Raw genomic sequence first — 24,899 nt, forward strand, 5'->3', positions numbered from 1 at the left:
AGGGGGATTCGGTCCGGGGTCAAGCCAAACCGGAGGTGGTTCAGCTCAACTCCAAGCCTTTGAACCAAACTGCTTCAGCTTTGAACCGGCTTGGTTCCGAACCTGTTTGCACATCCCTAGTGAAGGGGTGGTGGGTGACAGGTTCACCCTGGCTTGCATTTGAATGAGAGACTACCTGTGAGCACTGTAAGATAGTCCCCTTAGGGGATGGGGCTGCTCTGGGAAGAGCACCTGCATGCTTGTATGCAGAAGCTTCCAAGCTCTCTCCCTGGCATCTCCCTGGCAAGACAGGGCTGAGAGAGACTCCTGCCTGCAGCCTTGGAGAAGCTGCTGCCAGTCAGTGTATACAGTCCTGACCTAGATGGACCAATGGCCTGACTCACTATATGGCAACTTCCTATGTTCCTATGACAGTTTATGGCCCAAAGAACAGCAATAATGAAGAAAGGAGATAGGAATTAAGGTAGAACTATGGTGTGAGGAGGAAAGAGAGGCTATCAAGGAAATCACAGAGTTAAATGGAAGAGACAGCTGAGACCATAAAACCACTAGACCAGGCGAAACAGGAATGAAACCGAAGAAGCCATTTTTGAAATAATCCTCCCCCATAACAGTGTCCACAGTCCACCAACACATATGCTATGAAAGTCCTGTTGCTTTTCTGCAGCTCTTATTCGTTTCAGTGAAGCTTTTCTAGGTAGGAGTTCCCAGTGGATTGCCCTCAATGTAATTTCCCCTACATAACAAATAGTGCAGTTTAATGAGAAACTGGGGGTAGAGGCTAAAAAGAACAGAGCGGATAAAGAATATGGTCACTGCATGAAGGTTTCAGATCCTCCCACATTCTGCTTGTCAACAAGACCAGGGCAGCTATGAAGAGTTATGTAGCCTGTTTTTTTAAAAAATAAAGGTAATAACCTCCCCACACATTCAGTTCACAACAAAGTCTTGAAAAACAAAAATAGCACCATATGTTGCATCTACAGGGAGTGATTATAATAATGTGCCAGTCAGGTAGTGTATAATTGCTCCGTTCAGAAATGGCGTCGAGTCACAGAACACTGACACCAGCACATTTCCTGCAATTAGTGCTCTGCATTCATTTTCTGCCAGGTGGAGAGAGGAAAAAATACACAAATTTGTTGTGCGGCATCAATTCTAAGCTGCCAGAATGTTTACGTTTCAGAAAGAAACTGTTTAAAGATATACTGCTTTCCAAAGAGGCAGGCAAATGGCTTTATTAGCAATGGGGATTTGCAGTCATACCTCTCAGCAAGCCCTCATTAGCCTTGAATTTATTGCTTTCCTACCCAATGGGACTGGTGGCTTTGGCCTTTTATAAATGATTCACATCAGAAATGCTGAATCATGCCACCAAGGGTACCAAAGAAATGGATTAGTCTGGTTTCGTGTCCCACTGTGCTTTTGCTAACCATTTTTCTCTGCAGGGCCTTATCTGTGTACCTTATGCTAGTCTTCAGTAGATTTCTACAAGGATAACTTTCTTGTCACTGTGGAATGCAATCTGACTGGCCTAAGGTTACCAAATGTTCCTTAAATTTCGAGACATCCCTTCTTCCAGAACATTAGATGCACAGAACATAATAGATGTTCCTTATCTAGGAACCCTGTCGCTTCATAAAACCCCGCAGTGGCAGAACAGACAACCAAAGCTCTGTGATGCCGTGGGATGCCTCGGCTTGGCCTGCTTTAAATCAGCGTAATTGTTTGTTGGTCTCTGGCAGTTCAGCCTCTAAGATAGGCAATGGGCATTTACAGATTTACAGATATTGGTCTAGCTAGAGTAACTCATCTCTTTCAATTAAATCTAATTGAATAGAATAGGAAGAAACAAGTATAGACCTGCAACAAAATGTTGCACTTTATCCCTAGTGTGTATGTGTTACTTGAGCCTGTGGCTGAGAATGGGGGGGGGGGGACACACAACATTAGCAACAAAGATAATTCCTACTCTAGCTTGGGTCTATGTCATTTGCAAATTTTATTTTGTTTTTATTTCTGGGATTAGTGGTGGGGAGGGGAGGGGCGGGCTGGCGCTCAGTCCCAGCTCCTTTTCAGCCAGCGCGGGTTAATGGTTCGGGAGTCAGGTTAATGTTCTCATCAATATTTGCTGAGGTTGTAGGAGAGAAAGATAATGTGGAATAGGTTATAGCTAATGGTGAGTGTTGTTGGTTTATTGTGTGTCGTGTGCATGCACATCTAATATGATCAGCAAATTAATATATTCAATGGGCAACTTCCCTCTCTGTTTCTCAGGAGAATTCTCTCCCTCTCCCTCCCACTCCCCCCCCCCTCTCTCTCTCTCTCTCACACACACACACACACACACACACACACTTTTATGTGGTTGGGGCAGTGTGTGTTAATCCCACACACCAAGAATGTAAGTGTGTCAGACCGCTTAACCCTCAGAAGTACAAACTAAAAGCTTCACCTTTCCCTTCAGAAGCGGGAGGGGTTATGACTGTCTTGAGGGAGTATTCTTCAAGCTGAGACATTTCCTACTTTTTTTGTTCAAGATCCCTTCCTCCTCTTGGCACTGAGTTCCATTAGCTCAGCCCACCTGCTTGTCTGTTAACTGCACTCTGACTCCATGAAATTTCATCCCATTATTTATTTATTATTTATTTTATTATTTAATTTATATAATGCCTGACTCCAAAGGCTCTAGGTGGTTTACAAAAACTAACACAATAAAAATAGAATAAAACCAACTATTAAACAATTAAACTTTTAAACATTCAACGATTACAGCAATTAAAAATTTAAAACATTCAGAGATTATTAAAAGCCTGGCTAAAAAGTGTGTCTTAAGGGCTCTTTTAAAGGCTGGTAAAGATGTTAAGCCATGAATGTCTATAGGGAACACATTCCACAGCCTAGGAGCGACTACAGAGAAGGGCCGCTCAGGAGTCACCACCAGACGAGCTGGCAGTATACAGAGACCGACCTCTCTTGATGATCTTAATGTGCAGTGGGGACCAGGCAGAAGAAGGCAGTTTCCCAGATAACCCGGTCCTAAGCCATTGACTTAGTCCGAAATTTTTCACATGGGGTTTTAAAAGCCCTTTAACTCGCATCTCCTCCAGAATGGAGGGGGTGCGTTCACATATCAGCCAGATTTATTCATAAGTCCCTGCCAGTTATCAGGAGCAATTCACACACAATTCGGGTTTTTCACTGCACGTTAGAGCATAGCCCGATTTATATCCGGGGTAAATAAACTCCACTATTTGTGTTGGTTTTGGGGGACAACTTCGAGTTCTCAGTAAAGCCTCCGAGTAAACTCGCAGTAAAGCCTGCTGTGTGTAAAAATCCATGGGGATAGTTTTGGATGGTGGCCCTCCTAGGGTTTCCCCCCTTCAGAGTTTTTGGAACACCAGCATATTTGAAGGTTGCCCTGAGTCTGCTGGTACCTGCTACTCACCCTCAGGCACTCTGGTTATGCATCCATAAGGATCATAACAATTGCCACTATTTTGGGAATAGCAAATAGGTTAGTTGTGACTAAAGTTATAATCTTAGTCAGACATAACTTGGGAGGACATCCTATTGAACATCCCGGTGAGTCTAACTTGCTAGTAATGAAGGATCAGGCTGCATGTACTATTCTAGTGATTTAATGGAATTTAGCCATAAATAATTTTTGACTGCGCTCAATAAGTACAGTGGCACATGTAGCTGATCTCTGTTGTTAAAACTCGTAGGTGACTCTACACATGCATCAGCTTCTTTACTCTTGCATTTATTTATTTATTTATTTATTTTATTCAATTTATATACCTCCCTTCCTAAAGTGGCTCAGGGCAATTTACATTAAAATTCAAAAAACCACATAATAATAAAACAATTAAAAATTTAAAAGCATTAAACCAGATCAAAATTAAAAATTAGAAATATATATCATTAAAAGTCAGGCTAAAAAGATGGGTCTTTAAGGCTCTTCTGACGGCCTCCAAGGAAGATAATCTTCTTATATCCATGAGGAGCACATTCCACAACCCAGGGGTGACAACTAAGAAGGCCTGACCCCAGGTCGCTACCAGATGAACTGGTGGCACCTAAAGACGGAACCCTTCTGATGATCTCAATGATCAATGGGTATCTTGTAGAGTAAGGTACTCTCTCAGGTAACCCAGAACTAATCCATTCACAGCTTTAAAGATCATAACCAGCACTTTGTATCTTGCCCAGAAACATATCTTACCCAGAGATGTAGGTTTTGGGTGGTATAGAAATTTGGTAAATAAATAAATATCGGCAGTCAGTGCAACTGTTTAAGAACAGGCATAATGTGGTCTCTTCAGGATACTCTGGAGACCTGGCTGCCACATTTTGACCTAACTGAAGTTTCTAAACTACATACAAAGTAGCCCTACATAGAGTGCCTTGCAGTAGTCCAATCTGGAGGATACCAGCTGGTGTACCACTGCTTTCAGGTCATTCTCCTCAAGGAATGGGCAGAGTTGTCCAATCAATCGAAGCTGGTAAAAAGCGCTCCTGGCAACAGCCTCAGCTTGAGGCACCAGGATAAGACCCGGGTCCAAGAGCACTCCCAAGCTACAAACCTGTTCTTTCTCGGGGAGTATAACCTCATCCAGATCAAGAGGTTCTATCCCCTGTTGCAGATTACGACCCCCCCGAATAAGCATCTCCATCTTTCTTGGATTCAGCTTCATTTTATTATCTCCCATCCAGCCCAATACTGCTTCTAGGCAGGCATTTATGGGGCTAATGCCAGTTCCTGATATTGATTAGGGATGTGCGAACCGGTTCGAACTCAAACCAGTTCGAATTCGAACCAGGGTGGTCCGATGGTTCAAATTTGAACCAAACGAGCCATCAGGTTCGAGCTGCAGGTTCGAATTCGAACCAAACTGAGGGTAGTTCGATTCGAACCAGTTTGAACTGGTTTGAACCAGTTCGGACCTCAAAAATGGGTGGGGTGGTAGCTGGAACCCATGGGTACCTACCTTCCAAACCCCAAAGCAATTGGACACTCGTACGATTTTTTAGGTTAGCAATGAGAGTGGATTCATGGTTTGTCATTGAAAATCTAATATGCTACCAAAGAATCTACACTCAGAACACTTCAGAAACAACAAAACCCAGGACCCCATGGGTTAGAAACCTATGGGGGTGGTTAGCACCCTCTGTGCACTAGACCACCACTCACTCTGGGCCACCCCAGCACCCCACAAGTGGCTTTAAGGTTTTTCTCCATAGGGAAGAATGGAGGTTTCAGCAGCCCCATAACTGCACTTATGGGGGTGCTGGGGTGGCCCAGAGCGAGGTTGCTAACCCATGGGGTACTGGGTTTTGTTGTTTCTGAAATGTTCTGAGTGTAGATTCTTTGGTAGCATATTAGATTTTCAATGACAAACCATGAATCTACTCTCATTGCTAACCTTAAAGACACATAAACTTCAAAAGTCACTTAAAAATCAGCCCTTTGCCCAATTCTTTTCTAATAATTCTGATAGCTTCCTTGCCCCCCCGGGCACTACCACCCACCACACTCTGCTCTAGGCCACCCCTTTGCTGCCGACGTGAAGCTATACATTTGCTGACACTTCAATGCTTCTTTATGGAGAAAAACCTTAAAGTTGCATAAACTTCAAAAATCACTTAAAAACCAGCCTTTTGCCCAATTCCTTTCAAATAATTCTGATAGCTTCCTTGATCACCTTGGGAACTAACACCCACCACACTCTGCTCTAGAACACCCCTTTCCCACCGCTGTGAAGCTATACATTTGCTGCAATCCTCATTATACCCTATGAGGAATTCCAAAACAATTTTAAAATTCACCAATAATCAGAGGAGTGTCCGATTGCCTCAAAGCTTTGTGGGTGGTAGGCACCCCTGGGTGTTTACCACCCACCCCACTAGTTGCCTAGTGGGTCCCTAGGTGCTCCACAATAGGGGTTATGGGCTGGTTCAGGTCCCATTATACCCTGTGTGAAAAATAATTGAAAACTTTTCAAATATTCATAAAAATCATAGGGGTGTCCGATTACTTCAGGGTTTGCGTGGTTGCTGGCACCCATGGGTGTTCCACAATAGGGAATAATGGGCTGGTTTGAGTTCCATTTAACCCTATGAGAAAAAATAAAAATATTTTTCAAAAATTCATAAAAAATCATACGAGTGTCCGATTGCTTTGGGGTTTGGTTGGCAGGTACCCCTGGGTGCCAGCTACCACCCTACCAATTTTTCAAGGTCTGAACCAGTTTGAAACGGTTGAAATTTGAACCAAACCAGGGGGAGGTTCGAGCAAAACCAAAACCAAACCACCCCCTCCTGGTTCGAACCTGGTTCGAATTTGAACCTAACCAGGCAAACCAGTTTTGTGCACATCCCTAATATTGATAACAAGGAGAAATGATTTGGCTGTCATCAGCATATTGATAACACCCAGCATCAAATCCCCTAATGACCACACCTAGCGGATTCGTGTAGATATTAAAAAGCATTGGTGACCGAATGGATCCTTGATGGACTCCATATAGTTGCTACCATTTGGAAAGCAAATGTATCACCATCTGAAATCTACACTAGACACAGGAGTGAAAGCACGGTAAAACCATGCCTCCTGTCCCCAAATTCCTCAGGCAATTGATAGTATTGAAAGATGGTATCAAAAGGTTGATGGTATAGAAAGCCACTGAGAGATCCAAAAGAACCAGTAGTCATGCTCCCTCAGTCAATTTCCTGGTGAAGGTCATCTGTCAGGCCAACCAAGGCCATCTCAACCCTATAGCTTGCCCTAAAGTCAGTTTGAAATGGATCTAGAGCAGTGTTCCCTCTAACAGGGATTTCCAGATGTTCACTACAACTCCCAGCATCCCCAGCTGCAATGGCCTTTGGCTGGGCATTATTGGAGTTCTAGTCAACAACAACTGGGAATTTCTGTTAGAGAGAATACTGGTCTAGATAATCAGTTTCCTTCAAGACCTCTTGGGGCTGGTCAGCCACCATCCTCTCAATCATCTTACCCAACCTTGGGAGGTTGGAGACTGGCCTTTTATTATCCATACTGACCTATTATTGGCCATACCGCTCCAAGCATCTTGTCCACATCTTCAGGAGTCACAAACTGGAACTGATCCAATCTAATATTGCAAGAGGCGTTGCTGGACATCTCCCTAACTGGCTCTGCATAAAAATAGGATTCCAGATCAGTCTGAATGTGAGAGATTTTATCTGCAAATAACACATTGAATGTGTCACAGTGAGACATTGTTTCCAGAAACAGATTTGAAACAGAAGGGGCTTGAGTTAAACCCCTTTCAATCGGAACTGCTTTGCTGGATGATAACTTGCAGATACAATATGCCCAGAATAAAATTGCCTCCTTGCTGCACGTGTCACCACATCATAGGCCCTCAAAAGGGCTGTATGCTGTGTCTTATCGAATTCAAGATGGGTCCTCCTCCATTTGCACTCCAGTCATCTACCTTGCCGCTTTAGCTCCCATAGCTCTTTTGTATACCATGGAGGGGCGGAGACAAGATGGCCACTGGTTAAGAGCTTTATTCACGAGTTCCTGCCCAGACCTGGGCTTCCCCTCCCTCCTGAGCATGCCTTCCAGGGGCTTGCCTCCCCCCAGGGGGAAGAAAAGATCTCGCAACAGCCCTGCCAACAAGAGTCCGGCCAACAACAGTGAAGGATGCATTGGAAAGAAGAAACAAACTAAGCTCGACTCCTTCCTCTCCCCATCAGAGGCAACAGCGGGAGATGCATATGCGGTGAGTACCAAGAATAGATTTCTGGCCCTGGGCACAGAGGCCCGTCCCCCAGACAAAGAGGCCTCTGCATGCAAGCTGGCTATTAAACAAAGTGCACCCACGCTGTCTCGGAGGGCTGCTCTTAGAAGCTCCCCAGATTGGAGAGATAGGGGCCTGATACTTACCAGCTACGCATCCTGCCCCTCATCTGATCCAATCACCAAACCACTCAGCAACCTCTGCATTATCTCAGCAGAAAGTTTGATAGCCATTCTCGGCTGGATAAATATCATTACTGATAAACCGGACAGTCTGAGGCAGGCTTTTGACCAATTTATAGCGCAGGAATATCAAGGGGTTAAAAACTCTTTGGAGCGTGCCGTCACTAACCTCCGACCAGCCCATCCCTTTACCTCTGTCTCCACTTCTTCACGTAAGATGACACAAGGCTTCTTGGGAAATAATAGCCAAACAAACTTCCAGCTTGTGCTTCAAAACAATAAGTGTGTCCTAGAAATTCCTTGCAGTGCTCATCACAGATGGACAAACCACAAGGATATTACTCGCTCTCTGTCCTACTTGTCAAACATGCAACCAGAAAACATTGACTTAATCTCTGACTTTTTTCTGCCTGCTAACCCACACTTCAGAAGGCTATTTCTTAGGGGTGTGCAATTTGGGAATTCGGTGATTTGGTTCGGGACCCAAACTGAATCACCCCTGTTCTGTTTTGTGCCCGAATATGGGCCACCCGAATCACCCTTTATTCGGTTCGGATTTGGATTGAATCCGAATCCGAATCTGAATCGATTCAGGGGGTAAAAAAGGGGCCAAGGGGCAAAATTTTTGGGTGGGGTGGTAGTGCCCAATGGGTGGAGTCTACCACCCCAATTTCAGGGGAATTGGGCAAAGGGCTGATTTTTGGGGAATTTTTGAAATTTTAGTGACTTTGGGGCAGTTTGGGGGCATAGCATGGGATCTGGGCAAAAAGAGTGGGGTGGCGTGGTAGTGCCTAATGGGTGAAGGCTACCACCCCAATTTCAGGGGGATTGGGCAAAGGGCTGATTTTTGGGGAATTTCTGAAGTTTTCATGTCTTTGGGGCAGATTGGGGCAGAAAGTGGGGTCTGGGGCAGAATAGTGGGGTGGGGTGGTAGTGCCTAATGGGTGGAGGCTACCATCCCAATTTCAGGGGGATTGGACAAAGGGCTGATTTTTTGAGAATTTTTGAAGTTTTAGTGACTTTGGGGCAGTTTGGGGGCAGAAAGTGGATCTGCCCCAAAAGAGTGGGATGGGGTGGTAGTGCCTAATGGGTGAAGGATACCACCCCAATTTCAGGGGGATTGGGCAGAGGGCTGATTTTTTGGGAATATTTGAAGTTTTGGTGTCTTTGGGGCAGATTGGGGGCAGAAAGTGGATCTGCCCCAAAGGAGTGGGGTGGGCTGGTAGATAGTGCCTAATGGGTGGAGGCTACCACCCGTCCCCAATTTCAGTGATTGGGCAGAGGGGTGAATTTTGGTGAATTCTGAGGTTTGTCTTCATAAGGTGAAGTGTGCGAAATTGATTACTTCCTCATATTCATAGTAATTGAGAGTGTGAAAAAGTGAAAGTGGGGTCATGAGAGTGGTCTAATTGAAAAAAATCTCATTTGCTATGATAGAATGAGAATTCACACCTCAGAAAAAACTTCTGAGGTGTGAATTCTCATTCTATCATAGCAAATGAGATTTTTTTTCAATTAGACCACTCTCATGACCCCACTTTCACTTTTTCACACTTACTATGAATAAATATCAATAGCCTTCAAGAACCCTCTTTCACACCTGCAATCCTCCCAAGTCATGAAGTGGGCAAGGAACCTCCATCAGGGACCACTTCCTTGCAAGAACTGCGCCCTGGAATGCTATTTGCCAGTGATCCACACTTCGACAAGGTCACTGCGCTGTTGATCTCAGGCAACCCGTATGTGACAGCCACCTTAGGGGAGGGTCTCTAAACCCCTCCCCCATCATCTCCACAACCCGAGCAGCCACAGATGAGGCTCCCTCAGGCCAGTCATCACCCCAGAAGCAAAAACAGGTACATGCATCCCTGGAAGTAGGCCTATTGTCAGATGTAGGGGCCCCTGCATGGCCCCCATTGATCCAGTACCTCTCTGTAACCGAAGAGGACTCCAGTACACAAGGCATGGGTCCAGGAACACTCTCTGATAGCAACCTCCTCTCTGACACCTCTACCATGCTAACTGTGCCACAGGGACCACCAACCCAACCAGTAGAGACTTCTTGCCAGGGAGAACCGACGCTCATAGAGGTGGGTGCCTGGGAACTTGTAAGTGCTCCACCTACTATCTCCCCTCAGGACTTGTGCCTCCCACACCAATCTTGTGTGGATCTGTCAACATTGCAGTATCCCCCCCACACAACCACTACTTTACAGCCCTACACAATGACATCCAGTAGACCAGCATTAAGTCAGCCGTTTATAGTGGAACGTGGCTGGCTGGAATTCCTCTGTCACAGACTCCACCTTCAGAGACTATCTCACTTGCCACAATATTATCCTGATCCAGGAATCATGGACAACCAGGGAAATATTACTCAATGGATTTCATGCATATACAGTTGGAGCCATACCTGGGGCAAGCCGTGGCAGATACAAAGGCGGCCTGGGTGTACTTGTTGCTACCTCTCTTCGCGCATCCTCAAAATTGCTTCCATCACTCAAGCAATAGACTATGGCAGTTTTGATTCAATTCAGCAGCTGCAAACTGCTGATAATTAATATTTATCTCCACCCGCAACGGAGGAAGCTACAGGTCAGATCAATGTGGACTGAACTTGAAAGTTATGTAGCAGATCTCCTCCTTTCCACTCCTAATGCATATGTGGTGATGGGTGGCGATTTAAATGCTAGGCTGGGTCCTGATGACCATACTTTATACACACAACAGAGGGCTTACCGACCCAGCCCCGAGGCAGACGGGCTCCCGCTTATCTGCCTTTCAAAGGACAAAAGGTCAAATTATGCGCGTCTCTGCCTGAGTTTAATGACCACCAGACTTAACCATGAGCCCCTGGTGGCGCAGTGGTAAAACTGCCGCCCAGTAACCAGAAGGTTACAAGTTCGATCCTGACCAGGGGCTCAAGGTTGACTCAGCCTTCTATCCTTCTGAGGTCGGTAAAATGAGTACCCAGAATGTTGGGGGCAATATGCTAAATCATTGTAAACCGCTTAGAGAGCTCCAGCTTAGAGCGGTATATAAATGTAAGTGCTATTGCTATTGCTATTGCTATCGCTAAACTCTTCATTTTGAATGGCTCGCTTGAAAATGACCATCCTGAAGAGTTCACCTATCTGGCCAGCTCCAGAATGAGCCTGATTGATTACTTTATCACCTCAGGGAACCTGCTCACCAGAGCGATTTGAGGTTACCCCCAAATTTGGCAGTGATCATCTCCCCATCTCGCTCCTTCTAAAGACTTTCATTCATCAGTCCCATATAGAGAATCATTACAATCCCACCATATACTTTCTGGATACATATCCGTGCTGGAGGAACATACTGCTGTGCTAAATGGTCTCCACAACTGGACCAGGCGCTGAGCAAGCTACTTGCCTCTGACCACCTGAAGGGTATTCAAGCAACCCTACTAACTAGCGACCCTACTTGTGTACCTTTGGAGTCCTACAATGCCCTAGTCCAGGAATTGCAACAGCTCCTCTCTCATAAGAACTGCAAGCCACATGCACAGCATCAACAAGCCTCCAAGCACTGGTTTGATAAGGACTGCATTAATGCCAAAAAAGCCCTTGCCAATACCTATCCAGCCTATAAAGCCAATTCTGGACTGTTGACCACACAGAATCTCCTTCAGCAGAAAAGACAAACTTCTGCTGGCTCATAAAAAAAGAGACACCATGAAAGATGCCTGCACGAGTCTCATTCAGGCCGTTAGATCCAAAGAATCTGCCATGTTCTGGCATCTTACTAAGCACTCCCCCAGCCATGATCCAAATTACTTGGACTGTCATATTCATCCAGGGATCTGAGAGGAATATTTCCACGACCTATACAAAGACCCTGCTGCTGTCTGCAGAAGCTCCACCTGTGCCATTGAGGATACTACAGCATGGGCTCCAGTGTCAACTTCAGAGATCCACAGCCTAGTCGCCCAATTAAAATTGGGGAAGGCTCCAGGTGAGGACCTTATTCCACCGGAGGCTATTAAGAATAATCTGGACTGGTGGGCCCCTATCTTGGCTTCGCATTTCACTTATATTGACACAAATGGCCAAATTCCCAAGGACGGGGCGGGGTTAGCGGTTATTGTCCCTAGGGCAAGCAGGGCAAGCAGGATGACCCTGCCAATTACAGACCCATCAGTTTGCTCAATACCATTAGCAAACTTTATGCAAGTCACCTATATGGGATTGGCTGGAACAGGAAAATCTTCTAGCTGAGAAACAAGTGGGCTTCAGGGAAGGGTGCTCCACCATCGATCAGTGCCTAGTTCAAGAGCCCCTTATCGGGAAATATTCCTCCTGCAGGGTGAGCTCTCTTTATGCCGCCTTCATTGATCTCAGTGCAGCATTCGACTCCATCTCACGTATCAAATTATGGGAGAAGTTGGAAGCCTTCTCCACTGAGCGGCACCTGTTATATCTTCTTTGAACCCTGTATGTAGACACATCACTCAAGGTGAGATGTATCCCCCAAGGCCACCTCACAGGAGCTGTACCAACTCAGAAGGGTATAAAACAAGGATGTATCTTGGCCCCATTCCTCTTCAATTTCTACATTAACTCTATGGTGGGCCAGCTCAGCAACCCAGACTTCCACCCTCCAAAGCTCACTGGGAGACACATTGCTAACCTGTTATATATGGATGATGATGATGATGATGATTACATTTATATCCTGCTCTTCCTCCAAGGAGCCCAGAGCGGTGTACTACATACTTGAGTTTCTCTTTCACAACAACCCTGTGAAGTAGGTTAGGCTGAGAGAGAAGTGACTGGCCCAGAGTCACCCAGCTAGTTTTTTTTAATGGCTGAATGGGGATTTGAACTCGGGTCTCCCCGGTCCTGGTCCAGCACTCTAACCACTACACCATGCTGGCTGGAAGATGCAGCCATCTTCTCAAGGACTCCCATTGGCCTTAGAAGAGCACTGAGGGCCCTGACATTGCACTGCAGGAGGATTGCCTGGAAATCAACTTTCACAAAACTAAAATTATGGCCTTCGTTAGGAGACCCAAGATCCACTCTTGGTGGATTGAGGTACACATGATTGAGCAAGTTGCACATTTTAAATACTTGGGAGTCGTTTTTCATTCTGGCGGCTCTAGGAAAGCTCATGGAGAACACATGGCTTTAAATGCCCAGAGAAGCTCCTCTGCCATTCTCAAATTCCTGTGGACAAGAGGAGACCATTATGTATCTGCTCTTGAACTGTTCACAGCCAAGTCAATAGCTCAGCTTCTCTATGGTGCTCAATTGGGCCCTTTTCCCAACATTGCGACTCTTGAACTTGTACAATCCAAATTCCAGAGGGCAGCGCTCCAAGTACCGAGATGTGTCTCCAATGCCACTCTGTGCCTGGAGCCAGGCCTGATCAAGTTGGAGACTAGGGCGTGGGTGGCCATTCTCTGTTATTGGCTCAGACTATCCTACTGCCCAATTGGTCTTCCTCCCATAACCCTACATGATGATTATCAATCTAACTGGATCCAGACAATTGAGACCAAAAAAATTGAGACCTACTTTGGGCCTTTCCCCCTTGACCTTGCTCAACATGGGCCATGATCAGGCAAAAGCAACCATCAAGCAGCACATTATAGACATTGAGCGCCAAACTGATCTCAGCAGACTTCCAAAATTTCATATCAGTGACGGGCTTAGATATTCTGCCTCCCCAGCAGCATACCTCACCCATCTGGAGGTTCCAAACCACAGAAGGCCATTCACTTTGGCTCACTGCCATGACCTTCCTCAGCAGTGCTAGAAGGCCATTATAGAAGGACTCCACTTGCAGAGCGATTATGCCCCTGTGGCTTAGGGCAGATCAAAACTACTGAGCATGTTCTCCTATACTGCTCATTCTATAGAGACATACATGCTTCTCTCATTCTTCCAATGCTAAGCAAGTATCCAGGTCATCCGAGCCAATTCTACAGCTCCTTGCTACTCTCTAACTCTAAGCCTGCCATCACATATAGCATTGCCAGGTACTGTGAGGCTGTGATCAGCATTTGTCGGCGGATGATGGGCAGTGAGTCCTTTCAACTTGACTCCCAGTGACTCTGGGTAGGCCTGCAATTGCTCTTGCACTTCCCTTTTAGTGCTCCTCATAACCCTCAATCCAGCTATTTTCTAGTTTTATTACCCAGGAACCTTATTGCAACTTTATCCCCCCACCCCTTTATGCTTTTTATGCATTTTTATGACTTTTACTATTTCTTAGGTGTGATTCTGTTTCTTTTTTAAGTCCTTTTAGTACCATTTTATACGTAATCACTTTTATCTGCTCTCACTTTAACTTGCAATCACCCATACTCTGTATCATTTTATTGCATTCTTGCTACTCTCTTATATGCTTTTTAAATGATGCCTTTATGATGCTTGGTCATAGAAATGTTACTTTTATTCCTGATTTATGCTTGTAGCATGCATTAGGCTTTTAATATCTACTGTCACTTTGGATTTAAAAGGTAATCTGTAATTAATTACCCCTCCTACTTTATGCTGGTCTATGACCATAATAAAGACTGATGATGATGATGATGATGGATACCATGGAGCTAATTTAGAAGCAGGTCAGAGAGGACACGTAGGAGTGATCGTATCTACTGCCCTGGTGAGTTCCCTGTGCTAGGTATCCACCCGGACATTGACAGAATCACCAGCAGAACCAACTCCAAAACCTTCCAAGGCCCTTTGGAATCCTACTGGATCCAACAACTTTCTTGGGTGGACCTTTCTATTAGGTCCACCACTCCTGCAGGGGTCAGACGTGACTGTGAAAGTGGTTAAGTAAATGTCCTTCTCCTTTAGCATTATGGGAATTGTTTTTAGCAGAGCATCACTATTTACATTTTAACACCTTTGGAATCTATTTACCAGTAACCATTACAAAGAATCATGGCGTTAATGTCAGAATAAAATTTTTAAAAACCAATATAAAAAAGTAAACATGTAACTAAAATATTCCTTAGTTGCTATGTGAAAAAGAATGCACTTTGGCAATAATGTGAGAATACCCCAGAATCTCAGGACTCAGGAACCAACCTCTCTCCCCCAGCAACCCAGATGACTTTGTTCATGCTTATATCAGACAGCTGACTGGTATTAGTAAGAGTCTCCTGCTCACAGGTATGACTGGAGATGTCTTGATGAGATATTGGGGAAGAAGCCAACTCTAAGGGCCTGTTTACATAATCACTTATCCTGAAACTGTATCTCCTGCACTTACTTCAACCTCTGATTTGATTGCGCATTCAAAGGATGAATCAAATCCTGAAGAGGGTTAAAATAAAGTCAATAACCTCTGGAAAAATCAAAGTCTCTTGACTAGAGCTGAACTGAGAAAGCGGGTACTTTTTGCAAAAGCTCCCCCACCCTACCCACACACACAATGAAAAGTGTGGTCCCTTCTGTGATTTCTGAGAGGGGTTCAATAACAGGAGTAAGGGTCTGGGTGAGAAGGGAATGCTTCCTCCCATTGCTGAAGCCAAGTGATGCTCCGTGACTTCCCATACAAATGTGATTTCATTGCCTACCCTTACAGCACAGTATGGCAAGTCAAGGAGTGCATTCCCATCTCCCAGGTGCTACTATTCATATACCACTTTTCAACATCAAGTTCATAAAGTGGGAGGCATAGCAAAAGGAATGAGGGAAAGAATTAAAACAGAGTTCCTTGTCTGTAAGAGTCTCATACAAATACACACACAGAGAGAGAGAGACACTCACATGCAAACAGGATTTTGAAATGGCTAGACATTGCCCTGGGAGAAATGAGGAGCCTGGAATTAATTTTTCTCATTATTGAAGAGCCACACACAAGCATATATGCACATATGTACAACTTTACTAAAAATGTTAAAGGTGTTGAGAAACAGTTGCAAAAATGTTCCACGGTTTGAGGCCTTGGATGTCATACCTGACTTCAGTGATGTCATGAGACAATAAGCACACTCAGCAGCTGTACAGATCTATGTACTCTTTCCTCTTCTTTTTTTGGAACAAAAAATTATGTTGCCCCCAATACTGTTTGGTGTGTGCTGAAAAATCTGTGATGCTGGCTTAACCAGAGACTTCAGCAGAACACCAAAGACCTTTTTAACTCTAGCAGTGATAGTGCTATTGTACCTCGTCCACTGCTCTGAAAATGTTTTGCTTGTACACAGCAGTAGTTGCATTTGATACTCCAGCTATGACTCTTTGGGAACAACAAGGACCTTGTTACCACTATCCATGCTCTAGAGGTTTCATGGATTGTATGATTGCCAGGTTGGCAAGCTCAAAGGACTGGTTTTTACCTTTAATTCTCCAGCTGTATCTTAAGTTTATGGTAAAGAAGTATTTGTGTCCTCTAATGGTACATAAGACTCAGAACCTATATGCAATGAAATCTCTCTCCTCAACAGGAAATGGCTAGAACCAATCCTTTGGGTTTGTCCATTTCATTAGCATTTATATGAAAAAGGAACTCCAACATCATAGTAAATGGCTAATAAATAATAATAATAAATGCATAAGCATTGGGGCATTTTTACACACACACACACACACACACACACACACACACACACACACACACTATAAGAGGGAATCAGCTTAGGACTCAGTGCTGTTCTTTTCCCTCCCTGCCTGGCTGGCTATTGGCTGTGCACATGTCAATATTCTATGCAGTACTGCTACAGTAACCCACCTAATGGTGCAGCGGGGAAATGACTTGATTAGCAAGCCAGCGTTTGCTGTTTCGAATCTCCACTGGTATGTTTCCCAGACTATGAAGTGGTTCCCACGATCAGTGGGAGCCACCTAGGGATGGTGAGCGGGCGTAGCCCACTCTCCCCGCAGACAAGCAGACAGTCTGCTCCGGGCAGCCACAGCAGCTGCCCACATGACTGCTGGCTCTGTCATGGAGCCGGCGGGGGCTGGGGAGTTAGGGGGCTGCACGGCCCCTGGAAGCTCCAGCATGCCCCGCGCAAGCGCACAGGGCATGCTAGAGAGACCCGTGAGCCGGGAGGTTGCTTTTCAGCCTCCCAGTTGGGGGTCTCCTAATAAATAGCTGCAGTGAGGAGTCGCGCTGCAGCAACTCACGAGCAGAAAAACCGGGTTTGCGGAGTGCTCGCTCCGCAAACCTGGTTTAACTGCCGCGCTACTTAAGCAGGTGACCTGCTTAAGAACCACCGGGCTCACAGCCGAGCCGATGGTTCTCACGATGGGAGGAAATCGGGCTAGCCTCTGCTAGCCCGATTTCCTCCCATTGTGTGAATAGCCTCTCTGTTTCCCAGACTATGGGAAGCACCTATATCAGGCAGCAGTGATATAGGAAGATGCTGAAAGGCATCATCTCTCTCTTTTTTTTTTTAAGATTTTTTTATGAGAAAGAGATAAAAACATGATTGCAGCAAGAATTTCCAAACAGTAGAAGTTGCATGTAATATGTAATATTACAAATATTCTGATTTGTTTTTAAAGAAAGAAGACCTCTTCAATCCTATTGCAAATCCTCCCAAGTAACACAAATGAAAAGGGCATAGTACAATTCAGTAGTATATGTGCCCTCAAAAACAAGCGGTTTCTAGGGTTAACAAACGGAATTAGGTTTCTAGGGTTAACAAACGGAAGCAAGAAGATAGGTGCTTCCCTTGTGTATAAGCATTACAATTCCATAATTTAAAAGAATGGTTTCTGGATATATATATATAACAGCCCCAAAGGAAATGTTATAAGAATTATAAAAGATTTGCAGATAATTCTAAAATATCTAAGGCCAGATTTCAAATAGCATTTACTAAGCTATCTCTATCCTGATTAAGAATATATTTTACTATTCCTTATTAAAATATATGTGAAAGCTTTGGTATCTGAATATCATGTTCACTAACTATATCAGTGCTGAAAATGGATAAAATCTCAATGAAAAACTAACACTGAGGTCTGGTCTCTGATTATAACGAGATGGCTTGAACTCCAAAATGTAATACAGCATTATTTAACAAAAGAAATACGACAGTCTATCTACACCACAACTCAAAGAAAACATCCTCTAACTATGTTCAATTCTTTCGTCCTATAAGATAACGATCAGACCTTTTTACTCAAGGAAATTTTCATTGTCCAAAAACTATAGACTGTTGATAAGAAAAACTCAGTCATTGTCCAGTTTAGTGCAAACCAATTTACTTCAGAGAAAGTCTATGTCCCCAATCTTCCAGAATGACCTCAAGCCCAAAAAGCTTTGGCTTGAGGTCTATGACCTCAAGCCAAAGCTTATATATATATATATATTTAAATCTATATTTAAAATCTTCCTCTATATTTAACCTCCAAGATAAGAATCTGCTCTTTCCACTGAAAGCAGCTTTGTCCAACTGTGATATTTAAAGGAATGTGAAGGAAGTGTGCAGGGATATTCAAATCTCTGACTCACAGTTGAATTGCCATCTTTACTGCTTGAAAGGCATCATCTCATACTGCATGGGAGGAGGTAAACCCCTCCTCTGTTCTACCAGACAGACTCCTTTTTGCCAAGAGTCAACACCGACTTGACGGCACACTTTATACTGTATATATGGACACACTGCTACAGTATATATAGACATGGCTGAGAGCAGGCCAGGGAGGTGGAGGGCTCTACTGAGTTATATTACAATCAGTCCCTTGTTCTAGGACATCGCATAGCTCCCATAATGGTCGACACTACCCTTGGAGTGGTCATTTGTATCTTGTAAAAAACATGGTTCAGGATTTGGGGCTTGTTTTTAAAGCAATATGTCTGAAACATCGTCAATAGGCACAAACGGTTCTTTAAGAGATTTCCATATCATTTGTTTGACAGGTTCCAGTGGCTGGGCCAGACTCTGGAAGAAATATGGTGCTCGTTTACCTCTTAATGATCTTTGCTTGTACATTACATCTGCCGACATTGAAGAGATACTTGACGGGTCTGGACTGAAGTATCAGTCCTTTGAGCTTCAATCTGATATGGATATAACAGATTGCTTTACTGAAGGAAATAAAAGGGGAGAGTTACTACTTGATTTTTTGACAGAAACCTGTAATTTTAATAAAACAGCCCCTCTTGACCTAAAAAATGAACTTATTGAAGACCTTAAAAAACTTGAATACAGTGAGAAGAAAGGTGGAAGATATTTTTTTAATAACAACCTTAGTGCAATAGTGATTGAATCCTAAATATGTTGTGGATTTTTCATAACATTTTTCAAAGCTAATTATTAAACTGAATGTTTTAAAACTTTAAAAACATTTTCAGTATTTTATTAATTGTGAAGTATGTGAGATTAGGGGCAAAAATGTGTAACACAACTAAGAAACCATTTTCTGCTGCTGCAACAACTGCTTAGAAATATTGTTATATATTAATAGTAATACACATGCTAATATTTGTTAATTGATTAGCAAGGATGAAATTCTGAGTTGCAGGTCATTGTATTGTAGTGGTTCTATAGTTAGAGATTGTGCTGAGATCATTAATAAAATAAATCACAGATCTGGGTTCTTCTGATTGGTGGAAAAGACACAACCTTTGAAAGATTAAACCTTATGAAGAAAATGTTCAGAAACATTTTTAAATTAATAAGTTGTCCTAGTAAGAATTAATCAGCCTACTTTCCTTTCACTGTCTCTACAACTGGACTAAATTTGGTTCAAATCGAGGCTCACAAGTTAGATCTCTTGCACCTCAAATGTTCATGCATCCACCATATTGGATCAGGGTGGATGACATCATCAAAAACTATACCATTGAGGTGTCCCTGTGTGTCACACATTACAACTGTTTCAAATTTGTTTCAAATGAGTTAGACGGTCCTCAAGTTAGTGCAATTGCGCCTCAGAAGTTCACACATCCCCCATCTTGGATCGGGGTGGCTGACATCATCACAAACTACACCACTGGGGCATCCCTATGTGTCCATTCAGCTGTAGCAAATTTGGTTCAAATTGGTTACTGTCCACAAGTTAGTGCACTTGTGCCTCAAAAGTTTGTGTCCACCATCTTGAATTGGGGTGGATGACATTGTCACAATCTTCACCATTGAGGTGTCCCTATGTGTCCCTACAGCTGTAGCAAATTTGGTTCAAATTGGTTAAGCGGTTCACAAGTTAGCCCACTTGTGCCTCCAAAGTGTTTGCATCTGCCATCTTGGATTGGGGTGGATGGCATCATCAAAAACTATGCTGTTGAGGTGTCCCTGTGTGTCACTCAGTACAACTGTACGCAATTTAGTTTAAATCAATTAGACAGCCCACAAATTAGCCAGCTTGTGCTTTGTTTGTTCACGTGACCACCATCTTGAATTGGAGTGGATGACATCATCACACACCAAACCATTTGGGCATCCCTATGTGTCCCTACAGCTGTAGCAAATTTGGCTCAAATCGGTTAAGTGGTTCAAAAGTTAGTCCACTTGCACCTCAAAGGTTTATGTGTCTGGCATCTTGGATTGGGGTAGATGACATCATCACAAACTATGCCATTGAGGTGTCCCTATGTGTCCCTACAGCTGTATCAAATTTGGTTCAAATTCGTTAAGCGGTTCACAACTTAGCTCACTTGTGCATGAAATGTTTATGCGTACGCCATCTTGGATCGGGTAGATGGCATCATCACAAATTATGCTGTTGAGGTGTACCTCTGTGTCACTCACTGCAACTGTACTCAATTTGGTTTAAATTTGTTACACAGTCCACAAATTAGCCCACTTGCACCTCGGATGTTTACGTGGCTGCCATCTTGAATGGAGTGGATGACACTATCACACACCATGCCATTTGGGCACCCCTGTGTGTGTACTGTAGCAAATTTGGTTCAAATCGTTTAAGCAGTTCACAAGTTAGCCTACTTGCGCCTCAAAGGTTTACGTGTCCGCCATCTTGGATCAGGGTGTATGGCATCATCACAAGGTACGCCGTTGAGGTCTTCCTATGTGTCCCTACAACTGCACCCAATTTGGTTCATATTGGTCCAGGCATTACGAAGTTGATGGGGGGTGGGGACACACGGACACACACACAGAATGCTAGTTGATCTCATAAGCCTACTGGAAAGTAGGCTAAAAAGTACCTAGTATCTGCCTTACTTGTCCTTCAATGGACATATTTCCAAGCTCAAGTTAATGCTGTTCATACAGTACTTCTTAAATTCTTTTGCTGACATTCTAATGCTGCGTGTGTGCTTCCTAAAAACAGCATCAACCCAGTGCTACGTCACCTTAAGTGGCGCAGTGGGGAAATGCTTGACTAACAAGCAGAAGGTTGCAGGTTCGAATCCCCACTTACATGTTTCCCAGAAACACCTATATTGGGCAGCAGTGATACAGGAAGATGCTGAAAGGCATAATCTCATACTGCTCAGGAGGAGGCAATGGTAAAGCCCTCGGGTATTCTACCAAAGAAAACCACAGGGCTCTGTGGGCACCAGGAGTCAAAATCGACTTGATGGCACACTTTACCCAGTACTAGCCCCCACACTTCCAAAGTGTGGGCACTCTTGCGCAAGTGCATGACTATTTTTGGCACTCTCCTGTTCATGCCCCTTAGGACAGGTTTCTGCTGTAACAGAACAATTCTGAAGTGTAGAGAGAAGGCCAAACATAATCATTAGGGATGTGCGAATCGGTTCGAATTCAAACTGGTTTGAATTCAAACCGGGGGGGTTCAAAGGTTCGAATTTGAACCAAACCAGCCATCAGGTTCAAGCTGCAGGTTCAAATTTGTACCAAATGGGGTGGTTCAATTCAAACCAGTTTGAACTGTTTCAAACTGGTTTGAAACTCCAAAAGTGGGTGGGGTGGTAGCTGGCACCGATGGGTACCTACCACACAAACCCCAAAGCAATTGGATATTCGTACGATTTTTTAATGAATTTTTTATTTTTATTTTTATTTTTTTCTCATAGGGTATAATGGGACTCGTACCAGCCCATTATTCCTTATTGTGGAGCATCCATGGGTGCCAACAACCACCCAAACCCCAAAGCAATCAGACACTCCTACGATTTTTTTTAATGAATATTTGAAATATTCTTAATTATTTTTCTTATAGGGTATAATGGGTGGATGGTAGGCACTCAGGGGTGCCACCTGTTATCAACTTTTGAAACCTTGAGTACAACCGATTACATCCCTATCATTGCTCCCAACTATCGGAATACAGATAACTACAAGAGCTGTTATTGTGGATGTGAGCGGATTTGGAGCCACATATTGATGCCAACTTCTGGCTGTTAGGGTTTTTTTGCTTCCACCAGACTTGGGGCTCTTAGTGGGAGTTTACTATTTACTATCTGTTTATGTGCATTGTATTCATTCATTCATACATGCTGTTTGTAGATGTTTACCTGGCTGGTTTTGTGTATAGCATATTTCAGTCATACACTTTTTGCATATATACTGGTTTGGGGTATATTCTATATCATGTTTAGTATGTTTATTGATTAAATCTTATTTCCATCTTATTTCTATTTAATTGCCTATTAGATCATTCTGTTCACGGTTTGTTTTTGTTTTTCTCCTTGTGGTACCGTGGATCTCCCCCCTTCTTTTTTTAGAAAGAATCCAGCAAATTATAGACCTATAAGTCTATTAAACATTATTAGTAAATTATATGCGAAACACCTTTGTATGAAATTATGTCAGTGGCTGGATCAGGAGGCAGGATTTAGAAACCATCGTTCAGCTATGGATCATGGTTTTATATTACACTATCTGATAGATAAACATGTACGCCAATTGAAGTCTCCTTTATATGCTGCCTTTGTCGATTTTAAGATGGCATTTGACTCGAACTCCGGAGATTTACTCTGGGCGAAATTATTCTCACTCTCAATAGACAAGAGACTTCTCTTGTCAACTTATAAATTATATCAAAACACTTCTGTTGAGTGAGACTTAACTCAAGTGGCCATCTTTAAAAAGTAATCCAATCATCGAAAGGAGTAAGACAAGGGTGTGTTCTTTTACCCATCTTGTTTAATATTTATATCAATGATTTGATTAAAAGAATGCAGCAACTTGACATCCATGCTCCTAAATTGGTTGACAGGAAATTACCTATATTAATGTATGCTGATGATGCTGTAATTCTTGCACAGTTGAGAGTTGGTCTAAGAGCTTTGGCAGATTTAGTTAGTAATTGCCAAACTGAATATTAGAAATTGGAATTATATTGGAAATTAACCATTCTAAATTATATTAACCATTCCAAATTATATTGGAAATTAACCATTCTGAAACAAAAATAGTGTGATTCAGCTCCAAATGAACTTTAGATGGGTAATGAATGGTCAGCAGACAAGAACAACAGACCCAATATAAATATCTGTGTGTGACTTTCCGTTATAATGGCTCCCTATCTTCACATATTAGGATGACCGCTGATTCTGCCAAGCATTCCTTGTCTGCTATTTTGAGATTTTTTTCACTTGCAGGGTGGTTTTCATATACCAGCTGCCATCAAATTATTTGTAGTGCAACCAATTGCGCAGATGTTGTATAGGGCTCAATTAGACCTGTTTAAAGATTGTATGATCCTTGAAAGGATTTAAACGTCCTTTCTAAGATCTTTATTTGGTGCATCTAGAAGTACACCTAATTCAGTGATTCGCCAAGAAGCAGGTCTAATTAAAATTGAAGCAAGGGTCTGGATGTCAGCTATTAATTACTGGCTAAAAATTCACCTTAATCCAATGGGATTTATACTTATGTTCCTATCGATTGACCCACAACCTAGATGGTCGCTTACCATTCTGGAGAAACTTACCACCATGGGCTTAAATCCTCTTGCTCTACTAGAATTAGGATTTGTTGGTGCAAAGAAGGCAGTATGTCAAAGAATTGAAAATATTGAACTGCAAGCTGAAAGGGCTCTTTTGCCTAATTATTATTCATCGCTAAAAACGAGAGAAGGGTTTGTCCCGGCTGGTTATTTTTATTCTATATCCGTTAATAAATATACGTGGGCCTTTTCGAGAGCGCACTTTAATGCGATTCCTTCAGCTCTTTTAGTAGGGAGATATCAGCACCTCCCTGTTCAAGATAGAAAGTGCCCTTGTGGTGATATAGAAACTAGAGATCATATTTTGCTCCACACTGTGAGTTTTATCATGAGGTTAGACAACGATTGATCTCCCCATTGATACACAGCAGGGGGTGGGGGTCATCTGATGAGGCTCTTGTAAAATTTCTTTTGTTGGATTTGGATGAAGTAGTATCTTATGTTACAGCTAAATTTTGTTATATCTTTATTAGTTGCAGAAGATCTATGCACTTATAAATTATATGTTTTATTGTTCATTAGGTTTTATGCTGTATGTCTTAGTCCATGACTGTAAATTTAATAAAGAAAGAATAAAGAAAGAAATCCAAACTACTTCTGAACTGGACTGGGAGAAATTCTGGTCTCAGCAGACTTGTGGAGCACTACAATGCAAGTTTCTTAGCTAGAAGCTCTTTTAGTTAGAATTGATAGCTTGACTAGTTAGACAACAGATCCTCTGAAAATGTGCAAATACTCCCAGCACTGAATAACCCATAGCTTGCCTCCATTTGCCTAGGATTAGATGCATGGCTCTCAAGTCAGATGGCACAGGTTTCAGATAGGCTCGGGTCCTGTCGTCTTGCATTTACAAATTAAGCTTTGGTCATAACTATGCAGAGGACTAGAGGTCTTTGGGTTAAGGTTGGTCATGTGGTTGCTTTTCATCTCTCTATTTAGCCCTGTACTCAGGTGGGAAGTGTAAAAAAGGGAGAGGCAGAAGTCTCCCATTTCACTGTCTCACAGTATTGTCTTGTACATGATCAAGATTTGAAAGTTTTATTTTGCCTATAATCTAAGATAATTCCAAAGGGAACTTTTTAGACAGGATGATGGCTTCTCTATAGTCACCTGATTCA

General features: G+C 43.1%; 1 protein-coding gene across 20 annotated transcripts in view; it reads left to right on the forward strand.

Annotated features, from left to right (window-relative positions):
• LOC128326989 (histamine N-methyltransferase-like) overlaps positions 1-24,899 on the forward strand; it is a 194,096-nt gene that overhangs the window by 85,968 nt on the left and 83,229 nt on the right. For 16 of the 20 annotated variants that reach the window (XM_053255046.1, XM_053255043.1, XM_053255072.1 and 13 more), the window contains one exon: positions 18,824-22,468. The exons of the other annotated variants lie outside the window; for them this stretch is intronic. In XM_053255046.1, coding sequence (XP_053111021.1) covers positions 18,824-19,179 — 356 coding nt within the window. In that variant the 3' untranslated portion in view covers positions 19,180-22,468. Of the gene's footprint in view, positions 1-18,823; positions 22,469-24,899 lie in introns of those variants that run through there. 20 annotated transcript variants of the gene reach the window in all.

Source organism: Hemicordylus capensis, chromosome 1, assembly GCF_027244095.1.
Source record: "Hemicordylus capensis ecotype Gifberg chromosome 1, rHemCap1.1.pri, whole genome shotgun sequence".
Classification (NCBI taxonomy): domain Eukaryota; kingdom Metazoa; phylum Chordata; class Lepidosauria; order Squamata; family Cordylidae; genus Hemicordylus; species Hemicordylus capensis.